The sequence below is a fragment of the Canis lupus genome, chromosome 25, assembly GCF_048164855.1.
Source record: "Canis lupus baileyi chromosome 25, mCanLup2.hap1, whole genome shotgun sequence".
NCBI lineage: Eukaryota > Metazoa > Chordata > Mammalia > Carnivora > Canidae > Canis > Canis lupus.
The window spans coordinates 42,207,294-42,220,634 of NC_132862.1; the positions used below are offsets into that span (position 1 = coordinate 42,207,294).

At 40.6% G+C, this 13,341-nt stretch overlaps 1 protein-coding gene across 11 annotated transcripts in view; it reads right to left on the reverse strand.

Moving 5' to 3' along the window:
• TULP3 (TUB like protein 3) overlaps window positions 1–13,341 on the reverse strand; it is a 65,642-nt gene that overhangs the window by 20,389 nt on the left and 31,912 nt on the right. For 5 of the 11 annotated variants that reach the window (XR_012017853.1, XM_072799434.1, XM_072799425.1 and 2 more), the window contains 2 exons: window positions 10,919–10,970; window positions 338–497 (listed from right to left, as the gene is read on the reverse strand). Coding sequence is in view for 10 of the 11 variants with exons in the window: in XM_072799434.1 (XP_072655535.1) it covers window positions 338–497; window positions 10,919–10,970 (212 nt within the window). In the remaining variant the exon portion in view is untranslated. Of the gene's footprint in view, window positions 1–337; window positions 498–5,994; window positions 6,127–6,193; window positions 6,306–10,918; window positions 10,971–13,341 lie in introns of those variants that run through there. The other 6 variants (XM_072799428.1, XM_072799430.1, XM_072799432.1 and 3 more) reach the window with 5 other exon arrangements.

Sequence of the window (13,341 nt, forward strand, 5' to 3'; positions counted from 1 at the left end):
CTATCTATTGGAAGAATGGGTGCTCTCTACTACTCTTGGCATCATGGCTTACTCTGTCATGATGCAACAATCAAGACTGTATGTTCCTCAAATAGGCCCTTCTGGACTAATTCATTTGGCAATGAAAACAACAGTTTTAGGATGGACACATACTGCAAGGTACCTTCCACTGATCAAACCGTTGCTTTTATTTTAACTCAAAGACCCAGAAGATTTATGAAGGTACCTAGTAATGATGCTAATATTGTCCCTCTGGTCCATCTGAGAATCTTCCTGCCTTCTGCTAGGTTTTTGAAAACTGTACCCTAGTGGGCAGGGATGCTGCCTAAACACACACCATGTAGGATGACCTCGTTCTGTGGGGTATGAGGTTCCACCAAAGGAGTTTGCTCCTCGCTACCTCTTGGCTTTGATCGACGTAGCCTGGCTTCTGGATTTGGTTGTACCATGAGCGGCTCAAGGCGCTTTTTTCTCTGCTTCTTCTCCAGCAGGGCTCTCTAGGGAAAAAAATGTGATGTTATGACATCACAGGAGAGTTATGACAAGACCTAGCTGCTTCACACATTTACATTTTTTCACTAATCCTCACAAACCTCTTATAAACTAATTTATCATGCTTGAGACATGGGAAAATTGAGGCAAGAGAAGGACAAGGATTCACTCATTTTGTTTAATAAATATTTACCAAAAACCTTAAAAAATCTATTTAAAATGATACAAATGCATTTCTAGCCAAGCTGAGTCCATGATCCAAGTTATTTAAAATATTTACAGTATCATATTATTATTCGAGGATGGTCACAAGTTTATATAAAAACGTATGCATAAGAGAAAAGATGAAGAAATACAGTAATGGTGATTACTTTGGGTGGTAGGATATGGATTTTTCCCCCTTTTTCTAGTTTTCTATATTTTTCCTAAATTTTCTTACTTTTATAATGGATAGAAAAATAAAACTTATTATCCTCTAAACCTCAAATTATTTTCCATTTTAATCGGCTACAGAGTAGTAAGTTTTGCTTTCTTGCTCATTTTTACATAATGAGAAATCAAACAAATCTGGGCCAAGGATAAAAAGGGAAATAAATTACATTCCAAATAGAAGGCAATTACTCTGTGGCTAAAAGTGACACAGAGAATATGTAACAAGGAAAGTCAGGGGAAAAAGCATGAGGACTATGAGAAAAAAGTCCAACAACATGAAAAGGAAAGTACTAGTATATATATTATTTTTAAGCTTTGGCAATTAAGAGCTTATAATACCTGGAAATTATTATGGATCTGGAATATTTCAGAATAGGAAAAGTGCCAAGCCCCAACCTAAAAAATTAAGCCATGATTTTATTTATTTATTTTTAAATATTTCTTTTTTTTTTTTTAAGATTTTATTTATTTATTCATGAGAGACACAGAGAGAGAGGCAGAGACACAGGCAGAGGAAGAAGCAGGCTCCATGCAGGGAGCCCAATGTGGGACTCATTGGATCTCCAGGATCACGCCCTGGGCCGAAGGCAGGCACCAAACCACTGAGCCACCCAGGGATCTCAAGCCATGATTTTAAAGCAAAGATATTATAACTTATTTTATTGTTTCTTAGGCAAAAATCTATTTACTTTTTTTCATTCAACTGCTTTTAAAAAGTGCTACTAGAAAGAAGAGTTACTCAAGGGGTGAGACTATCCATAAGAAAGGAAGTATGTTTTTCCTCAACTGGGCTGATGAAAGCTTGTGAATAAATTCAGAGGACACAGAAGAAACAGAACTATTCTTTACCCAACCTTGTGAATAAGAAAAAAGACTAGGGAGATAAGGTAATGTGCCCAAATGGACTAACCTGTCAAGAAAGAATAAAGGTCAGAGGAAGCTAGGAAGAATAATTGACATTTCTGAGATTTTTGAAACTCATGAATTAATATGAATAGACAGATCTTAATGTAATAGGAACACTAAATATGTAGCGGCCATAATGAACTTCTCCCTGCAGAACTTGCTGATATGGTTCTTCCAGCAACTGAGAAGTCTCACATAGGGGATATGCTGAAGAGATGGGAAATATGAAACACAGAGGTATAAGAAACTGCCAAATCTGCTCTATGTGGCCAGTTATCTAGCCTCATATAGTCTCATACCCAGCAATAACCAAGGAAGCACAACCACAGGCCATGGCTAATCCATTTTGTTAACATCTGTAAAGAAAAAATGTTCTATGGAAAAGGGGACAACTGGGGTGCCAGGCTGACACAGTTGGTTAAGCACCCGATTCTTGATTTCAGCTTAAGTCATGATCTCAGAGTTGTGAGATGGAGCCCCACGTCAGGCTCCATGCGGAGCCAGCTTAAGATTCTCTTTCTCCCTCTCCCTCTGCCCTTCCCTCACTCACACTCTCTCCCCCTTCCCTCTTTCTCTCTCTCTCTCTAAAAAAAAAGGAAGGAAGGAAGGAAGGAAGGAAGGAAAGAAGGAAGGAAGGAAAGAAAGAAAGAAAGGAAGAAAGAGAAAGAAAGAAAGAAAGAAAGAAAGAAAGAAAGAAAGAAAGAAAGAAAGAAGGAAGGAAGGAAGGAAGGAAGGAAGGAAGGAAGGAAGGAAGGAAGAAAGAAAGAAAGAAAGAAAGAAAGAAAGAAAAAGAAAGAAAAGAAAGAAAAAAAAGAAAAGAAAAAAGAAAAGAAAAGAAAGAAAAGAAAAAAAAGAAAAGAGAAAAGAAAAGAGGTATTCTGTTTGTGGTCCAGAAAGGGGGAGCCAAAGAACAAGAATTTGGCAGAGTTTATCCAACCTGTCCAAAAACAGAGAAACGCTAAATCTATTATCTATTTACTGGGAGAGCTTCCTTTCTTTGTGGACAAGAAACTATATAAGGCATCTTCATGGTCTTGATGAAATGGCCCTTGGGACTACTAATTTCATTTCCTCAGATTCCCTGCTTACCCATCAGCCTTCTAATAGTCAACTGACTTCTTAGATACCATATTCCTGAGAATAGGGAATCATGACCAGCAGAGATGAATATATACTGGAAAATATACTGTAAAGCTGGAGCTCTCATTGTAAATTAATAATAAATATACTGTATTTAATTAACAAATTAATAAAAAATTTATATTTTTAATTAATAAAAAATATACTGTAAAGCTGGAGCTCTCATTGCAAATTAATAAATTGGTATCCAGTTTTGTAACTGACTGTTGTCAATTTCACTAGTGTGGGTTTGTGCCACAAAGGATCTGGTTACAGGGCAAGCCCAGGTGGCTCAGCGGTTTAGCACTGCCTTCAGCCCGGGGCCTGATCCTGGAGACCTGGGATTGAGTCCCACGTCGGGCTCCCTGCAAGGGGCCTGCTTCTCCCCCTGCCTGTGTCTGTGCCTGTCTCTCTCTCTGTGTGTGTCTCTCATAAATAAATAAATAAAATATTTTTTTAAAAAAGACCTGGTTACATTTAGGTTCACTGACAAAACCAGGTTTTTAGACCTATAAAGGGCAAACTAGATTCTCAGTCATAGTGATCCTATGAATGTATCTGGTGAAGCCTTTCTCTTATTTAGATCAACAACTTGAAGGAAAAAAGGAAACAAACAACTGTAGATTTGAACTGTGAACCCCAGGACTATTGGTACTACATTACAGCACTAAATATATCCCACTCTTGTCCAAGTTTGTAAATAAAAAGAAAAAATCATAAAATACCTACATGTGGGCAAATTGCCGTGTTGACAAAAAGTGTCACCTGGTTTAGCATTCTAGTCATCCTCATATGGTTTGGATGAGGCGTTAATTGAGCTTCAATGCAACAATGACAATTCATATTTCATTTATGTTTTACATTCCCTAAGAAGCGGTCAATGAGGCTTCATAAACCACATTTTTAAAAAAGATTTATTTATTCATGAGAGACACACAGAGAGAGAAGCAGAGACACAGGCAGAGGGAGAAGAAGCAGGCTCCTTGCAGGGAGCCCAATGTGGGACTTAATCCCGGATTCTGAGATCACACCCTGAGCCAAAGGCAGACTCTCAACCACTGAGCCACCCAGGCATCCCCATAAACCACATTAAAGGACAGGCAGTCAGGAAGAGAGCCACACGTGACTGTCTGATGCCCTCAATGCAATTAAAATATGTTGCTTTCAGGATGTTAAGAGTTGCATAGACCTTTAAATTTCCCAATTCCTTTGGAAATCAAACAGTAACTCAAAGACTCCATTTTCTCCAGAATGTGGTGGTACATTCTATTATCAATCCCCGGGAGCAAAATACTGAATGGTAATTCCAAAATAAGTGAGGAAATAAAGGAGATTAGATGGCATTCCAACAAAGAGCTTCATTTTATAAAATAATAAAGGTCAGGAAAGCCTCAAATTAATGAGATTCTGACATCACTGACAGCCAATTTTCCACAAAAACTCTGTAGAGCTGGTGGGCTAGTTATAGTCTGACACTCCTGGAATAGACTGGACAACCAGCAAGATCAGAATGGTTGCCTGCGTCTAACAGTGGCTAAAAATAACTAGTCTTCCTGGCACACAAAGTGAGATCATAAGAAGACAAGACTAAAATCTTTAAATCACAGTTCTTAAAATATTAGTTCAGTACACCAATGACCACCTCTCTTAGAGGTACCAATGGATGGACAACCTGACCCAAAAAGACCATTGCCCAGCAGGTGGCATAAATGTTCTCCATCTAATGTGCATCTGTGTCTAAGAACATCACTGGATTTGTCTAGAAATCTTTACAATCTGGAGCCAGCTAAGGTTTCCACATACCATGAAAAAATGAGTACCCTAGTGAAACTAGTAAAAATAAAAGCAAAGTATACCCATTGAGAAAAAGTAGTTTTTCAATAAATGGTGCTGGGACAACTGGTTGTCCACATGCAAAAGAATGAAGTTGGAACCTCATCTCACAGCATATATAAAAATAACTCAAAACAGGGCAGCCCGGGTGGCTCAGCAGTTTAGTGCTGCCTTCAGCCCAGGGCCTGATCCTGGAGACCCAGGGCCGAGTCCCACTTTGGGCTCCCTGCATGGAGCCTGCTTCTCCCTCTGCCTGTGTCTCTGCCTCTCTCTGTGTCTCTATGAATAAATAAAATCTTTAAAAAAAATAACTCAAAACAAGTACAGGAAGTATAAGACTCTTATAAGAAAACAAAACACAGGAGCAAGTCTTTATAACCTTGGGTAGCAATGGTTTCTTAGGTGTGACACCAAAAATACAAGGGACAAAAGAAAAAATAAAACTATGCTGAAAATGATACCATCAAGAAAGTAAAAAGACAACCCACAGTATTGAAGAAAATATTCACAAATAATATTTCTGATAAAGAACTTGGATCTACACAGAATAAAAAACTCTTACAATTTAACAACAAAAAGACCCAACTTAAAAATGAGTTTTCTCTATTTCTCCATGCCTCCAAGAGGACATCCAAAGAGCCACTTAGTACATTTTAATGCTCCACATCATTAGTCATTAGGGAAATGCAAATCAAGACTACAGTGAGATACCACTTCATACCCACTAAAATGTCTATAATCAAAGACAGACAATAATAAGTGTTGGAAAGGATGTGGAGAAATAAGGCACCAGCGGCTCCAGTTTATATGGCTAGTGGGTATATGTACAATGGTTTGATGGCATTGGAAAACAGTCTGGCAGCTCCCTAACATGTGAAACAGAGTTACCATATGACCCAGCACCAGCAACTCCATCCCTATTACCCAAGGTAGAGTAGGTATGCCTTGGAATTCCTATATGGAGATATAACAGCCAAGAGCAATGAAAACATGTCTGCATAGAAACTTACACACAGGGATCCCTGGGTGGCGCAGCGGTTTGGCGCCTGCCTTTGGCCCAGGGCGCGATCCTGGAGACCCGGGATCGAATCCCACATCGGGCTCCCGGTGCATGGAGCCTGCTTCTCCCTCTGCCTATGTCTCTGCCTCTCTCTCTCTCTCTCTCTCTCTATCATAAATAAATAAAAATTAAAAAAAAAAAAAGAAACTTACACACAAATGTTCAGAGCAGTATTACTGGTAATAGCCAAAGAGTGAAAACAACCCAAATGTCCATCAATTGATGAATGGATAACGAAACATGGTGTAGCCACAACTCAGAATGTTACTTAACAATAAAAAGCCCTGAAGCATCGACAGAGGTGACAGCATGTATGAACTTCTTCTTAAGTCAGAGAAGCCAGACACAAACCATCACATGTTATGATTCCATTCGATATGAGGTCTAAAAGCCATTTGTGCACTTTAACCCGGTGTACGTTTACAGTATTGTGAATTCGATCTCAATAAAGTTGTTCAAAAACCTGTACAGGACAAAAAATAGCCACGTGTAAGTAATCTGTAAATCTAGGATTTTTTTTCTTTTTTTTTTAAAGGTTTTATTTATTTGAGACAGAGAGAGAGAGAGAGAGAGAGAGGCGGAGACACAGGCAGAGGGAGAAGCAGGCTCCATGCAGGGAGCCCGACGTGGGACTCGATCCTGAGGCTCCAGGATCACGCCCTGGGCTGAAGGCGGCGCTAAACTGCTGAGCCACCCAGGCTGCCCCTACCCAAGGATTTTTAAACATTAAATCCTAAGATTATACTGTCAGGGGAATAAAGACAATATGAAAGAAACTAACTTACTTAGTATTACAGAAACCTGGACGATAAAAGAGTAAGTTAAGAGAAGGGAAATGGTCTATGTGGAAATAAGGTAAGACAAAACTTGGAGCAGGAGTCACCTTGTGTGTCTAGTACCATCCAAGGCAGGGAGCAGCTTGGTCAGATACTCACCTAGCTCATTCCATCCACAGGTGTATCCCTTTAGTAGAGGTGAATTAATTATACAATCACATAGTGATAGTTACCATAAATATCATTTTACAAACTCCACTTGCTCTGATTTCAAGCTCACCAGGCCACTTTTTCATTGTAAACTTCCCACAGACTTATCTGATAGGATTGTCATGATCAGCTGATTCTGGTATATAGTTCATCAGAAATTAGCAAATTAATCCCCTGGCTTAGATTCCTCACTTATGATATTGGTTAGTACAAACCAGTCCTCATGAAACTAACAAATTTTGGCTGCTCTTAGCAAACTATTTCTCATCCTACAAAGTTCATGACCAATGACTCTCAACCACTGGGACATTCCCAAAATAGGACCCCTAAAAGATTAATCTACTGTATACTTGGGGCAGAGGTGGGCAGACTCAGGTTCCCTAGCCCTTCCCACCTCCCCTGACAATCACAGCCACTGTCATATCTGGGAGTGCACAGTCCTCCTCAGGTAGGTTGGTATGCCCTGGACTAGGAGCCTTCCACTAAGATCCTACCAGTCTCTGAGGCCCAGATTGAGCAGCAACCCTAGACTTCTTCAGTGTACCCCCATCTCAACTCTAACTTCCATACTCTCAGATCCTCACATTCTATTATGTTATCCAGTCTGACCTCATGCACAGAGTTTAAGAATCTTACCTAAAATCACACAGCTAACTGGGGCACCTGAGTGGCCCAACGGTTGAGTGCTACCTTTGGCTCAGGTTGTGATCCCGGGATCCTGGGATCGAGTCCTTGCATCAGGCTCCCCACAGGGACCCTGCTTTTCCCTCTGCCTATGTCTCTGCCTCTCTGTCTCTCATGAATAAATAAATAAAATCTTAAAAAAAAAAATCATACAGCTAAGTATTGGCAGAGTAAAAATCGGAACCAAAAACCAGTCTTTAGATTCTCAGCCCAATATGTTATTCATTCTGTTAGTGCTGCCTTTGTTACAGGCCATTTGAAAGCTCAGCTTGCATTTGTGGAAATTCCCTTACATCCTGCTGAGCAACCAACCTTCTTTTGCCCAAGGCAGCACCTTAGGCCCTTACAGTATTCTCATAGGCTATTTAACACCAATATTTATACATCAGGTCTGAAGGTTTTTTTGAAAGAATTCCTATAAAATGTTTATCTTTGTATTCATTGACTATCTCTGCAAAGATATGTTAGAAGTCAGTGACAGTCTCTGGGGGCTCCTGGGGGCTCAGTCAGATAAACATCTGACTCTTGGTTTTGCCTCAGGTCATGATCTCAGGGTCACGGGAACAAGCCCCATGCTGGGCTCTTGTACTCTGCGTGGAGCCTGCTTAAGATTCTCTCCCTCTTCCTCTGCCCTATCACACACACACACACACACACACACACACACACAAGAATAAAAAGTCAATGACAGTCTTCAGTAAAGAACTAAGCTAAGCAGAGAGGGAGAGACTTCATGAAATATCTTTTCAGTATTATTGGAATCCTTCCCATATGCTTTTATTGTGCATATAAAAACATAATTTTTTAAAAGTTGTGCCATAAAAAAAAAGGCTGACAAAATCCCAACCTGTATACCATACACATATCACATGAAGCATTCTTACTGAAAAGAATAAAAATTAGAGGGACACCTGGGTGGCTCAGCAGCTAAACATCTGCCTTTGGCTCAGGGCGTGATCCCAGGTCTGGGGATTCAATTCCGCATCCAGCTCCCTGTGAGGAGCCTACTTCTCCCTCAGCCTATGTCTCTGCCTCTCTCTGTGTGTCTCTCATGAAAAATTAAAATCTTAAAAAAAAAAAAAGAATAAAAATTAGAAAATATCTGGGCCACCTTTTTATTTTATTGTTTTCCAGTGTTAGAAAGGATTTTTTATTTCACACCCTTCCCCTGACAACTTTACAGATGATGTGCACAAAATGCTAGGTGGTTATCTGCTTAGAGGCAGCCCATCCCATGAAGGAGAATGCTGAGACAGCCACCTGTAATTCCTTAGAAATTTGTTGCTATCTTCCTACGAAGCTATGAAAAACTAGATATGTTTAAAATGGCCTTCAGTCTCTTTGTAAAGATTTTATTTTATTTATTTAGAGAGAGAGAGTGCAGCAGGGGGAAGGAAGGGCAGAAGGAGAAGGGTAGAAGGAGAGAGATTCTCAAGCAGTGCTGAGCACTAGCTCCAAACCCACTGGATCTCACAACCCTGAGATCATGATAGAGCTGAAATCAAAAGCTGGATGCTCAACCCACTGAGCCACCTAGGGACCCCTCCCTCAGTCTCTTTAAAGAAAGAGGTTTGGAGGTAGGCTACAGCTGCTATATTAACCTCAGCAGTGGTTTCAAGGAATCTATCCATAAAAACTGCTACAGCCAGGCTACCTCCAGGAACAGGTCACCCACACCAGGGTCTTTGGAGCCGAAGAACCCTAAGCCAGTAGGTGGATTTCACCAACACAGGTATTGAGCTGGTGGGGCCACCAGGCCCTCCCTGAGTGAAAAGTGGGCTCTGTATCCCCAGCTGTGCAGGCATTCCCTTGGGGGCCAGAGGACAGGCAAGCTCTGTCGCATGAGTCACCTGGGCACAAGGAGAGCCTGGGGCAACTGGGGTCCAGAGGGGCGGGCCCAGAGGTCCTTGTCTGTATTGGCCAGCACTCTGGGGCCCTGGCAGGGGAGTAGGGGAGGGCTGGAGAAGCTGTGCTTGTCATATGCCCTGCTGGGCGGTTCTGTACTGGCCAGTGGCCACTGTGTTGTTACTTAGACTTTGAAGCCAACTGAGAGAGGCAGCTGGATCCACAGCTGGGCTGCCCTGTCCAAGTGCTGGGACTACTCCTGTCTGTGCACTTCAGGAAGCAGCACGTGAAGAGGGCCAGGGGCCTGAACAGGACTATGGAGGCCATCACCACCATCCAGAAGCCAGAGGTCTCCTATGTGGCACAGACTTGCATATAGGGAATCCCTAAAGACAATCAGGCAATGCTCCCCTTCCAGGAGGAGCAGGTGAGAAGGCTGGACGCCACCAGCTGGTGACTGGAGTGGTAGTGAAACATGATGACAGTCCCCTTGTTAGCTCCTTATACTTAAAAGGTGCCAGGTGAGAGTGGCCATACATAAGCATGAGCGCCAGAAGAGTTCTGGGACCCTGGGGCGGGGGGCGGGGGGCATGGCATTCCAACCTGCCAGGACTGTGCTACAGAGTGTGGCCCTGCACACAGCACAGAGACCTCTCCCACTTTTTAAGGATTCTACATTTAAAGTAGCTTTTTACACTAGAAGTCCCATTATTAATTCCAACATTAACATTAAATAAAATAAAACTTTAGAGATACGTTTAATCACCTACAGGGTCTAGATACTTTGGTCATGATTCTATGTAGGGAGACTACAACTACAGAATGTCCTAAGAAGGCATTCATATGAAAATGCTAATATGAAAGCAATAGATGTTGGTAATAGGTTCTAAGCTAACAATGATGATCATAGCAAATAATGATGTACAACTGTTTATTTATTACTTCCTTCATTTAAATGTCTAGTGAAAGATTAGCCTGGCCCTGTGATAGGAACTTCTGATATAATGGTCATCATAAACAGACTAAGCTCCTGTTCTCATGGAGCTTAGCCTAGTGGAGGAAACAAACATAAATCTAATCACTGAAAAAAAAGAATTCATATGTAACTGAAAATTTGGACCAGTATTGTAAAGAAAATTGTATCGTAAGCAGCTGAGGTTTTTAAGCAGCCCTGCAAGCATGTTCAGATCTGCATTTTAGAATAAGAAACACATCTTGTACTTAAATGAAATTACAGTGCAGAGAGGTATGTAAGGTAGCAGGACTAAATTACTACAGTGTTAACATTCTTCCAATTCTTAGGAAAAGTGCCAAGGAATTTTCAGTGATTATAAATCCAAGGCCAGTTTTATGGCTGTGATCCCGAAAACACTTTGGTCTTGCCCAGGGCCTTGGTTTAGCAAATACTACCTCCAGACACTACTTAGTAACATCAGAGCCTTTCCTTTCCTGTCATCTTTCCATGACCCCACCAATACTTCAGAGTCAAGACTATCTCCATCATGGTCAGTATAACTGTCCACTTATTTCAAAACAGGAGAGAGACTCCTGATTTACTCACCTGATTATCTAGTTTCAGCTGTCGAAGTTTCATGGTCTCATCTTCAAAGGCACTGTTTAAAAAAAAATGGGGGAAAAAGCATGTAAAGAAAAAATTCTATTAAAATTATGTCAATTTCATCTCTTCCATGTATCTACTCCTTTGGACTGTTAGGAACCAGTTGATGCTGCCTTAGGGAAAGCATCAGTTTCTAGATGTTACCCACACTGACCACAGGAGGACTTGCCATCCTTAATGTCACACTTAGTCCACAGAGGACCTCAGGAGACTGAAATACCCAAAGAGTAAAAAAAGAAAAAGAAAGAAAAGAAAAGAAAAAAAAGGAAAAAGAAAAAGAAAAAAGGAGGCAGCCTAGGTGGCTCAGTGGTTTAGCACTGCTTTCATCCCAGGGCCTGATCCTGGAGACCCAGGATCGAGTCCCACGTCAGGCTCCCTGCATGGAGCCTGCTTCTCCCTCTGCCTATGTCTCTGCCTCTCTCTCTCTCTTTCCCTCCCTCCCTCCCTCCTCCCCTCTCTGTGTCTCTCTTGAATAAATAAATAAAATCTTAAAAAAAAAAAAAAAAAGATGTACTGTGTTGCCTGGGTGGCTTAGTCAGTTAAGCATTCAACTCCTGATTTTGGCTCAGGTCATGATCTCAGGGTTGTGGAATAGAGCCCCACGTGGGGCTCTGCAATGGGCATGAAGCCTGCTCAAGATTCTCTCTCCCTCTCCCTCTGCTCCTACCTGTGCTCTCTCAAATAAATAAATAAATCTTAAAAAAAAAAATAAAGATGTAGAGCACAGACTCCCATGCATGCAGGAATTTTTAAAAACCATATGTAAAAGTAGTTATTATGGGCCAGGCACATGCATATTCTATTTATTCCTCAAAACAATGCTATGGATTAGGTACTATTATTTTTCCCACTTTGAAGATGGGGAAAGAGACTCAGAAGGCCATGCATAAGGTTAAACAGCAGAAACAGACCCTAATCCAGGTCTCTTTTCAGAGCCTAAACTCCACTAAAAATCAAATGTTTTTCTTCTTTTTTGGAGCTAGTTCTAGGAAAGAGAGATGAGACTATAACGGGGCTCAGGGCCGACTGTCCCCAGATATATGGAAGTGGTACACTGATGATTCTGAAGTAAAGCTTACTTGAGAAACAGCCAATGCAAGCACATTCTGACCCTCTTCTGTCCCCCTGAAAGCAGGAAATAAATTTTCCATGTGAAAGGTGCCCTCCCTGTACCAAGAAGTAAAAAAACATGCTAATTACCAGAGACAGAGAATTCAAGACCTAGACTAAGTCGATGTATACAAACTCTGTTTAATTTTTTCACTAATTAGTACCCAAGACTAACTTTGTCTTGTCAGTTCTTCACAAATTTATTGTTTCTTTTTCTAAAAGGTATATAAACTACCTGCTTTGGTCATTTCTTGGGTCCCATATCTATGAGACCTCTACATGTACAAAATTAATTTTTTTAAAGAGACACATTTTAAAAAAAAGATTTATTTATTTATTCATGAGAGACAGACTGAAAGAGAGGCAGAGACACAGGCAGAGGGAGAAGCAGGCTCCTCGCAGGAAGCCTGATGTGGAACTCGATCCCAGGACTCCGGGATCACGACCTGAGCCAAAGGCAGGCACATAACCACTAAACCACCCAGGAGCCCCCAAAATTAATTTTTCTCCTGTTAATCTGTCTTGTGTCGATTTAATTATTAGACCAGCCAAAAGAACCTGGAAGGGTAAAATGGGCAGGGTAAAAATCTTCCCCACAACAACTGTGTATAGCATCTTACTATAGCCCACTGATTTCCTTAAAATCTAGGCAAGTCATTTAACTTTCAAGTTTGTCATTAATAAAACATGATGCCAGTCATGCAAGGAGACTATAAGTATGGATGAACAGATAAGACTTAACACCACTAGGAGACAGATTTGTTGGAGAGAAGAAAACAACAATGACAAAAATGGAATCTAATTACTGTCTCCAAATCCTTTTGAACTTTTCAAAAATTCTCTCTGAAGCCTTTTCTATTTTTGAAATTTTTCTAATTTAAGATTTTGTTTTGCAACTCAGCATTCTTGGAAAGAGTAGAGTATGAAACAAGGCAGAAATGGTTATTATTATTTATAATAATAGTAATTATTATTTGTATTATAAATTTTTACTGGAGCTTATTGTCAGGAAACTACAAATACAAGGTCCTATTTAAGAAGACAAATTCTATGGCTACAAAAGGAAGCATGGCTTTTCCTGTATTGATGTAAATACTAAAGCATCTTATCCATGGCTTAATGGTTCACCACTACCTTCATATATTTTAGAAGGTGTTATGCATTTTATTTTTTAATTAATTTATTTTTTTAAAGATTTAATTTATTTATTCATAGAGACACAGCTAGAGAGAGAGGGGAGAGACACAGGCAGAGGG